The sequence below is a fragment of the Procambarus clarkii genome, chromosome 5 (genome assembly GCF_040958095.1).
Source record: "Procambarus clarkii isolate CNS0578487 chromosome 5, FALCON_Pclarkii_2.0, whole genome shotgun sequence".
In the NCBI taxonomy this organism is placed as follows: domain Eukaryota; kingdom Metazoa; phylum Arthropoda; class Malacostraca; order Decapoda; family Cambaridae; genus Procambarus; species Procambarus clarkii.
The window spans coordinates 43,131,826-43,143,097 of record NC_091154.1 but is presented as its reverse complement, the minus strand read 5'-3'; the positions used below and the strand labels follow the sequence as shown (position 1 = coordinate 43,143,097).

The window sequence follows — 11,272 nt, the reverse complement described above, 5'->3', positions numbered from 1 at the left end:
AATCCTTTAATCAAATAAATCTCAAAATAAACAATACCCAAATTTGTAACAAATTAGATGGCAAATTCCTTGGCATCCTCATTGACCACAAGCTTAATTTCCAGGGACACATTCTAAACATATCAAAAAAAGTTTCAAAAACTAAACTGTGGGCATTCTTTCTAAGATCAGATATTATGTACCACGCCCTGCCCTGGTGACTCTCTATTACTCCCTTATCTATCCATATCTCAACTATGGTATTTGTGCTTGGGGCTCTACTACCCAAAATCACTTACGTCCTCTAATTACTCAACACAAAGCTGCTATTAGGACAATATCCAATTCTGGCCCCAGACATCACTCGGTACCCCTACTTAAATCTCTGAATATGTTAGACATTAAGTCACTGCACATTCTCTCCTGTGTATTATACATATATAAAACGCTAAACTATAATGCCAATCCTGATCTCAAAAGCTTCATAGAAGGTTGTATCAGAACCCATGAGCATCACACCAGAAATAAATACAGTTTTGATATTCCTAGAGTACGACTTAATCAAACTAGAAATGCTCTACAAATCAAGGGGCCCAGAATGTGGAATGACCTTCCCAACCATGTTAAAGACTGTACCTCTCTCAACCAGTTTAAGTTAAAAGCGAAGCTATACCTAATAAATTCCCTGTAACCTACCTTACCCTTCTATTGTCAACCAATGTCTGTTTTTTTCTTTAAAGAGCGCTGTTTGTCGACATAATTGTATTTGTGCTGCTTTTTCATTTCTTGTTTTCATTCTACTCATTATGTTCAATTAGTATTAAGCTTGTCACTTAAGTTTATCATGCCCGAAACGCTTTGCGTAATAGTGGCTTTAGGCATTGTATGTACTAGCTATACCTATAAGTTAAACAATCCTTGTAAATATTTATTGTATGTATGTACCTTACCTAAATAAAATTGTATTGTATTGTAAAATTGTATTGTATTGTAAAATTGTATTGTATTGTATTGTATTGTATTGTATTAGTGATAGACACCAATGTGTAGCCATCAATAATATAATCTCTCCCATTCTACCAATAACTGTTGGAGTGCCACAGGGCAGCATCTTGGGACCTCTTCTTTTTCTTATATACATTAATGATCTGCCTAATGTCTCTAACATTCTGAAACCTATTTTGTTTGCTGATGATACTACCCTCATCTACTCCAACCCCAACCCACATACACTAAATGGTGTTGATAATGAATTAAAAAAAGTCCACTTATGGATGTCAACCAACAAACTAACACTTAACATAGAAAAGACCTACTACATCCTATTTGGAAGCAAATCTACAAATGCAATTCAGCTTCAGATTGACAATGTAAACATTAGCAATAAAAATGATGGAAAGTTTCTTGGCATATTCCTAGACAAGAGACTCAACTTCAGTACCCACATACAACACATAACTAAGAAAGTCTCTAAAACAGTTGGTATACTCTCCAAAATCAGATATTATATTCCTAACTCTGCTCTCATCTCTCTATATTATGCACTAATCTATCCCTATCTCAACTATGGTATCTGTGCATGGGGTTCAACCACTGCAAACCATCTCAAGTCCATCATCATCCAGCAAAAATCTGCTATCAGAATAATATCAAATTCTGCTTTCAGACAACACACAGCCCCCCTTGTTTAACTCCCTAAACATGCTAAACATAATCTCACTCCACAAATTCTCTTGTGTCAACTACATTTACAAAACCCTGTTCTTAAATGCAAATCCTTGTCTGAAACTCTTCTTGGACAGATGTAATAGGACCCATTATCACCACACCAGAAATAAATATCTCTTTGATATCCCCAGAGTTAAACTTAATCTGTGTAAACACTCTATGCAAATAAAGGGACCCAGTTTGTGGAACTCACTCCCTACTGAATTGAAAAGCTGTCCAACTTTTACATCATTCAAAATCAATACCAAAAAGTACCTAATTTCATCTTCATAGTTTTTCACTTTTTGCCTTAAAATTGCACTGTATCAATTGCTACCCAATCTCCCAACCTTCATGTTCCCAATTTGAACATCTTTACCATTGTGATCATTGCTGTTTTCTTATATGTGCTGCCAATCTGTTGTATGGTGTTTATAAATCTTGTTTATCTGTATCTTTTGCTACCCAGTCTCCCAATCTTTATGTACCCAATCTGAACATCTTTACCATTGTGATCATTGCTGTCTTATATGTGCTGTCAATCTGCTGTTTGGTGTCTATTAACCTTGTTTAAATTACTAATCAAGCTGTCAATGTAATCAATCAGAGCTTTAATATAACAATGTGCTTTAATATACCTACTTATCTCTCTCATTTCATTTTTCTCTTGTAATGTATCTTTATCATTTATCAATTCTGATTGAAATTACCTACTTAAAATTATCTGCTAGATTAAGGACCTGCCCGAAACGCTGTGCGTACTAGTGGCTTTACAAGAATGTAAATACTGTACTATCCAATGTATTCTCACAAACCCAATGTACCTTCTTGTATATATATATAAATAAATAAAATAAATAAATAAATAAATTTGGCTTAAGGCATTTTACTTTGCTTCTTGTCGAAGCAAGGCTTGTTCTTTAATCAGCTTCTTGGGTGGGAAAGGGGGGACAATAATTTGGAAAGGAGTGATCTCCCATGGGGAAGGAAAGTGTTGTTCTTGTCTCTCTTGGTAAGGGTGATGAAAGTTATACATTCTGAGCACATTGGCAGTTACGGCAATCCATTTAGAGGGATGCTGATCTTCAAGGAAGAAGGCTTTGAGGGCTTCTGTGCAGGGGTTAGGGGTGGGTTAGCCTAAGCATCTTGATACCAATTAAAGCATTAATTTCAGTGATACGATCACTTACACATGAAATATTCAGTTCCTTCCTCATGTTTAGTAATTCAGTTGTACGGGGGCATCCGAGGATTATCCTCATGGCTTCGTTTTGCATCTTTTCCAGCCCTCCAAGCATTCTCTCAGTCACTAGGGCAAGCATGGGTGCAACATAATCAATCAGAGATCTAATATATGAGAGATATATCATTTTGACAATTCTCACATTTGCACCATAGCTTAGATGGTAGCCTGCCACAGCCTTGAGAGCACGGAGCCTCTCTCTACATTGGCGACCCAGTCTGGCTACAACGTTGCGGTACAGTGGAACTTCACGACCAAGGTATTTGTATCTGGTTACATAGTCGAGCAGAGAGCCATCATGCAACTGCATTTTGCGAACGGCCCCACCTCGTCTGGGTGGACGTCGGTTAGGATATTTGTTTTCTCTACTGAGATGACCAAGCCTAGTTCCTGACATGTGTGCAATACAGAGTTCAGAACATTTTGGGTGTTGGTATACCCATCATCACCCAGCAAAAACCTACTATCAGAATAATAACAAACTCTGCTTTCAGACAACACTCAGCTCCCCTGTTTAAATCCCTTAACTTGCTAAATATTAACTCCACATATTCTCTTGTGTCAACTACATTTACAAAACCCTGTTCTTATATGCAAACCATGCTCTGAAACTCTCCCTGGACAGATGTAATAGGACCCTTTATCACCACACCTGAAATAAATATATCTTTGATATCCCCAGGGTCAAACTTAATCTGTGTAAACAGTCTATGCAAATTAAGGGACCTAGTCTACGGAACTCACTCCCTAGTGAATTGAAAAGCTGTCAAACTTTTGCCTCTTTTAAAAACAAAACTAAAAAGTACCTAATTTCATCTTCGTAGTTTCAACAAAGAGCATTCAAAGAAGACCTTGTGGATTCTCACTGAACACTTTAATCTTTTCTTCTCCTACCACCCCCATTATTTTTTTGTATGTTTTTTTTTATTGCAATGCTACAGTTTACAGAGAACACACATATAAATAACATATAAATAAATTTTGTTTTTGTTGTTTGTAAATATATAAATGCTTTAAACTCGCACTGTATCTAGTGCTATCCAATCCCCAATATATGTACCTAAGCCATACAACCTCACCCTTGTAATCATTGCTATCACCTTATATCATTATTGTTATATTAGTTTAGTTTAGTTCATTTATTATGCACCCCATACCCATCTTGTGGGCGGTAGTGGAAAGGGTTACAGAGGCACATAATGGGCTCAGGGACTGAACCCCACAATTCATTTAGCTAAGCAAGTTACAATCTTGATGAGCTAGTTACAAAATTCAATATAAGTTGTCACATCAACAATGGGTTCGAGATCGACCTCAAGTACTGGTTCTAAATTAAGCAACTGACATATGTGGAGAGCTAGTGTCAAAATTTATATGTTTGTCCTGCACACCGCCCCTCATCTAGTGGGCAGCGGTGGATAGGTTACAATCACTTAGTTACTACCTACAGTTAGCAAACTGGGGATATTTGGCTAAAATTTCTGGTAGCAGATCATTTTGAATGAAATATTGACACATCGCTGGAACATTGGTTATAGAATTGTCTCTAAATTCATGTATCTTTTCGCACTCCATCACATAGTGACGGAGGGTGTGCGAATAATTTTGTTGGCACAGTTTACATTTGGTCAGATCTACATCAGCAGATAATGAGAATTCCCAGAGATACTTGTAACCGAGTCTAAGCCAAGCAGTAGTAACATCTAGAAGTCTGCTGATTTGATTGGATGATCCATAGATGTGTGGCTCCTCTTGCATGATAGTATGATGATAGATGGAATTACTGGTGTCAATTTCACTTTGCCTCAGATCTACAAGATCGTGTTGAAGTTCTCGGTGTACTGCTGCTCTCAGATTGCTCATTGACAATCCAAGGTTACACTCAACGGCTCCTTTAAGGCAGATTCTTTGGCTAATTTATCAGCTCTATCATGCATTCGGAGGCCAACATGAGATGGAGACCACATGAAATGGACTCTGTTACCATCCTTAATAATTTTGTTGTATTTGTGTCTAGCTTCGGACACGAGCACGTTACAGTTATGTCTTAAAGAGTTGAGAGCATTTAAGGATGATAAGGAGTCACTTACAATTAATGTATCAAGTTTGGAGACTTGTACACATTTCAGTGCAAGGATCAAGGCAAATAATTCGGTCTGAAGGGTAGAGGCCCAATTGTTTATACGGACTCCCCACTCAAAGTTCAAGCCATCGCCCATTGTCAGGACAACTGCACTTCCAGCTGCACCCGTGGTACGGTGTAGGGAACCATCAGTGTATATGATTTGAGAGAGAGAATGCTCTGTGGACAGAGCATCAATATGGCTTAAGGCAAGCTTTGCCTCAAGACGAAGCTTGGGCTGATCTCTAATTTGCATCTTGGGTGGAAAGGGAGGGATTAAAACTGGAAAGGGTGTAACCTCCCACGGTGCAGGAAAGTGCCGTTGTTGTTTCTCTTTGTACAAATCATGAACCTGATACATTCTGAGTTGAGTTCCAGTTTTCGTTATCCATTTGGAACAATGCTGATCTTCAATAAAGAAATTCTGGATTATATTAAAAGCATATTTTCTGCATTATAATCCTCAAATTATGCTGCAATGCACCTGTTGATAACCCTCAAATTTTACTTTGATGTACCTACTGAACTTTGTTGAATTTTCTTACAATGTACCTGTTAAACATTTTTTCAGTTTTACTAGAAATTGCCTACTTAAAATTATCTGTTAGACTACTATTTATAAGGACCTGCCCGAAAGCTATGCATGTTAGTGGCCTTACAAGAATGTTAAAAACATCAATGCTATGTACGCTCATAAACCCAATGAACCTTCTTGTTTATAAATAAATAAATAAATAAATAATAAATAAATAAATAAACAAATAACGTAGGTTCCAAAATCCGCGGGCGAATCGCCTTGCTTACGATATTATTTGTATCCCATCCACCAGGAGAGATCTGATTCCTTCAAAAAGTATATAATCGTATGGTATTATGTATAAAGAAAGAATTTCAAATATATTCGTTAATTGGAAAAGATGATGAAAATATAGATGGTAACTGTAGAAAAGCAGTTATAAACAAAACATAAGAAATATGAAAAATAAGATAAGGAACCAGAAAAAAAAACATTGGAACGCTTGTACAAGCGTTGGGCACCATTTTGTGAGGAGCAGCAGTTCTTGCCATCTGTTACGTCGTGTCCATTGATGTGCCGCATCTTTCTACATTACCACTCGTGCAGTCATCGGGAGGAAAACCTTCATGCAAACTGCACGTATTGCCAAGAAAGAAGAAGAGTTCTTGCATTCGTGTACAGCCACTAGCACGCATAGCGTTTCGGGCAAGTCCTTAATCCTATATTCCCGGGAATACGACCCGCCAAATCGTTTAACAATCAGATACCCATTTTATTGTTTGGTAAACGGAGGCTACAGGAAAGGATTGACGCCCAGTAAATCCTCCCCAGCCAGAATAAGAACCCAGGACACACCCCACGCGAAAAGCCAGACGAGTGTGTAACCACTTCACCACAGCAACTGCAAAAAAGGAGCATAAACCTTTACATAAACTGCACCTATCATAAAGAAGATGAAGACTTACCAGTGTACACAGTGTGAGAAGGTATTCACTCATCGTGGAAATATGAGGAAGCACTTGTTAGTGCATTCAGGTGAGAAACCACATGAGTGTCTCGAGTGTGGGAAGAAATTCAGTCGTCTTGAAAATGTGAAGAAGCACATGTTAGTGCATTCAGGTCATAAACCTCATGAGTGTCCAGAGTGTGGGAAGAGATTCAGTCTTCTTGAAAATGTGAAGAAGCACCTGTTAGTGCATTCAGGTCACAAACCCCATGAGTGTCCAGAGTGTGGGAAGAGATTCAGTCAGCGTGTAATGATGAAGACTCACATGTTAGTGCATTCAGGTCACAAACCCCATGAGTGTCCAGAGTGTGGGAAAAGATTCACTCAGCTTGGAAGTAGAGAGAGACACAGGATGTTGCATACAGATAAAAGATCTTTTGAATGTGCTGAGTGTGGCAAACAATTTAAAGAACGTAGAAGTATAATACGTCACATGTTGGTGCATTCAGGTGTAAAACCTCACGAGTGTCCAGAGTGTGAGAAGAGATTCAGTCAGCTTGAATCTCTGAAGAAACACAGGCTGGTGCATACGGGAGAAAAACCTTTTGAATGTGCTGAGTGTGGCAAAAAATTTAGAGACCGTGGAACTATTATCCATCACATGTTAGCGCATTCAGGTGTCAAACCTCATGAGTGTCCAGACTGTGGAAAGAGATTCGGTTATCTTAGAAATATGAAGAAGCACAAGATGATACATTCATTTAATCACCCTAAGGCCGGCCACACATGTGCAGTTTTAACTGACAGTTATGACTGTTCAGTTATAACTGTCACAGTTCAAACTGACGTCAGTTAAAAATGAAATGCACACACACACACACACAGTTCAATCCCTCAGTTTTACCATGGATTCCGAGGAGTACGATCTTGCCGCTCTTGGTGTATTCTTTGTAATGCTACAAGCAAATAGAAAAAAGAAAACTAAGAAGCGTAAGCAGTGGTGCAAAAAGTGGTTACTAAGGCGAAATCAATGTTCTGATATTAAATTGTTAAAGGAATTAAGTGAAGAACCAATTGATTTTCTCAATTATTTGCGCATGACTGAAGTTCCTCCAACTTCTTTACTAATTTGCTATAGGCAACATCTTTCTTTGTTCGGTCATGATACTCTTAACTTTTAACTTGCCACAGGCAAGGTTCAGATCGATAGAGTTCAATGAATTCAACAATCACTTGGTTTTGTTTACGTGCCAACTCAAACTGCACTCACCGCTACCACCGGTAGAAATGAGAAGTTGAGAACTGTACAGTTACGAATCCCCACACACGCTCAGTTCAATTACTCCTTTCAGTTAAAAATATGGAACATTGCATTTGTCGCAGTTTAACTGTACAGTTCTGTTGAACTGACGAAAGGAGCAACTGAGATACCCAGACATGTGCAGTTTTAACTGACAGTTTTAACTGAACAGTTATAACTGTCAGTTAAAACTGCACGTGTGTGGCCGGCCTAACACTTTGAGTGTGGGAGATGATTAAGAGAATGTTGAAGTGTAATGATACGCACATATTAGTACATTAACTTAACTTTAAGGTAATATACGGTTTGGAAATTTAGCTTCATCATGAAATACTGCGCTATCACCATGTCAGTTGGATGTCCTTCAGAGGTAATTGCGTAAATTTTGTTTTAAGAAATATGAATCACCATAACTGGTAAAGATCTAAAGGTATTTTATTATTTTGTTTAATGAAAGTGAGGTGCTCCTCATAGACCAAGCAAGAACTTAAGAAAAACTCAAAATTGCTCATAAATAAATATTTCTCTCATTTTCAAAGATAAAAACAGTTGTAAATATTTTTTCTTCATATTTATTTAAATAATAATGTGGTTTCTATTTTGGTTCTCTTTAGAAATTAATTTAAAAAGTAATGTATATTATCTCAACCTTTGTTTTGCACATTTTTGTTATTATTTAGCACTGGGTCTGGCAAAGAGTATAGTTTGAGATGTACTCAAGATGCAATCTTCTCTTGGTAGGAGAAATGTATATAAATCAAAATTAGCTCATCACATTCCTATGCAAACAGATATCCAATTTTTTTATTTTTGTTTAAGCCTATTTATGAATTTTACTTCTCTTGATTAGAAATATATATCACATAAGAGTTTATAGTAGACAGACTGGCATTGATAAGTTGGAAACCCTTGCCTAACTTTATCATTCATTCTATAATTGTCTACTAATTACATCAGCCTGCCCACTATATTAGCCTTACTGGCAGTTATATTAGCATGACTTAATTAATTATATTACTCACTGAGAATCACATTAGCATTTTCTGTCAATTATATAAAACAGATTTATTTCTGGTCTGGTGCTTATGGGTTCTGTTACATCTATCAAGTGTGAGGAATTCTGACTCATGGATTTTTATTATTTATTGTAATTAATAATTAATTGATTAATTAAATGAATTCTAATTTATAATGTATAATTTTATTTCTGTCTTACAATAGCTTAGAGGACTGTATTAATTAAGTGGACTGTTTGAATATAAATTCTCCCACAAGTCATATCCCTACACAAATTTGAGAGTTATTAATTGTAGCCTATCAATCAAGATTTATCGATTGACAGGAAAATTTATACTAATTAGTTGGTTAATCTACTGGAGTTAGTTGTAGTACTGAATCGCCTTATCTGATATGAAGGCTTCAGTTTGGGTACTAGTGTGGGACATGTGGGCAAACAGCAGATATGAACCTTGTGGCTATGGTGTTGCAACAGGTGAGGACGAATCGACAAGTAGATGTCGCCAATTTCCTCAGGTTGCCACAGAAGATCTGCCGGAATGTTACAATATAGCTACTGCAAATAACTTCCTAATCACTGATATGGCACATAAATTATTATTGGTTATTATCAGAGAGGCTTACCCTGTTTTGGGGGTTTGCCTGCCTCATCACCGGTTGTCTATTATAATATTAAAAGCTCTGTAATAATATTTTAATGTTTTACACAACCGGAAATGCGGTACAGTACTCCTGTTATTTTGAGGTAGCGGCAGCAGAAGAACATAAATTTAAATTTAAATTTTGCCCCGAGGGGCGAGTTTATTGGGCAGCGCCACTCATCTTGTGAGTGAACATACCGCCATAGCAGAATGTACAACACTCCCCAATAGGAAGAAAACCCGCTGGGTTGTTCAACCTGTCACTTGTACCCAGACACAGCTGGGACTTGCTGAACTGTCTCAAGTGAACAGCTCCTCAAACAAGAAGATTAACATTTATCAACCCTTAAAAGCTTACGTTATCTTGCGGGTGCAAAATGGGGAAATCATTTAAGAACAGTATCAATATTTGACAAATAGTGTTTTCCTAACTCAAACAATGTGGGGTTTATTATTCTACAGTTATTCCTAATGTCTCTCAGGTGTTCACATTCACGTAGATAGTGGTCAAGGCGGTGTCCATCACTCTCACCACAGATTCTGCAACTTCGCTGATCAACTGTTGTTTCCATTCCAAATCTCCATGGATATTTGTATCCAAGACGGATTCTCGCTATTACTGATTCTCTCCCTCGTCGTCCTCCTCTTCGGCCATACTGATTGGGATTGCCAGCTGCAACCATGTTGTACCATCGTACAGATTCACTGGTTTGTGCTTCTATCCTCCTTTCCTCAGTTACCTTGTCACGGTGATGTTGCCTGATAATACCTCTAATTTGTAGTTGAGTCTTGGGTATGAAGTATTCAATATGGTCTCCTTCAGCGCCTTCAGCAGCCAGCACATCTGCTCGTTCATTTCCACATATTCCAACATGGGAGGGGATCCACAGAAACTTGATGACTCTTCCCTGATTGGTAAGTACTCTCACAGCTCTCTTGATTTCAGCGACTATTGCAAGATTTTCTGCCTGATTTTTACTTAGGCTTTGCAGTGCTGCTTTTGAATCGGTGCAAATCACTGCACTATTAGTGTTCCGTTCAAGAAACCTTAACGCCATAACAATGGCAATTAATCCCTCACAAGAGATTTGCTCGTTATACAATGGCGTGCCCCTCCTCCCTGCTCGCTCTAGTGACGCCACTAGGAATAGTTAAATTTTCTGTTCATTTATGGACGAAGGTAGGGAGGTGTTATTATTTATTGATTATACTATTTAATTCAGTCACAGAGAACAATTTTTTATTGTTTATAATGCTGGACTAGAAGTTTTAAGTAATTGATTTATGTTGAATGTAGATATTTTAATGGCATGGCAATAATTAATATCCCATGTTTAAGGGAAATTTCCACTGTAATCACGTTTTCTTTGAACACGTTATTAAATTAATTAGTGTTTGTATTGATTAATGGATTAGTACAAGAACAGCAGTGCAATTAGTTGCATACAGCATTGTATTAAAGAATAAGTAAATGGGGTCGGTTTTTCCCGACAACAAGGAAAAGTATTCAGATCAGTATTATAATTTAAGGAATAATGTTTTGAATATGTAAAGAACACTGTGTGGAGTGGGTAATGTTTAGCATGTTTTGGGATTTAAACAGAGGGCTGTGTGTTTTCTAAAGACAGTTTGTTATAGTTTTGATAGAAGTTTTTTGTTGGGTGATATTTGCTTGATGTAATTTGCAGTGGTTGACATGCACAGCTACACATATAATAGGAATAGATTAGGGAGTGGTATATTGACTGGAGAGCAGAATGGTAACATAATATCTGATTTTTAAGAGTATACCAACAGTTT

The 11,272-nt window shown here is 37.4% G+C and overlaps 1 protein-coding gene across 1 annotated transcript; it reads left to right on the top strand.

The window, feature by feature from the left end:
- Positions 1–6,521: 6,521 nt before the first annotated feature.
- Positions 6,522–7,370, top strand: LOC138351894 (zinc finger protein 211-like). Its single transcript, XM_069303992.1, has one exon. It carries the CDS (start codon positions 6,522–6,524, stop codon positions 7,368–7,370), a length of 849 nt encoding a protein of 282 aa, XP_069160093.1.
- Positions 7,371–11,272: the final 3,902 nt, after the last annotated feature.

Excerpts from the sequence above, each read along its gene's own strand:
- LOC138351894 (XM_069303992.1), top strand. The coding sequence starts at position 6,522 with ATGAAGACTTACCAGTGTACACAGTGTGAGAAGGTATTCACTCATCGT.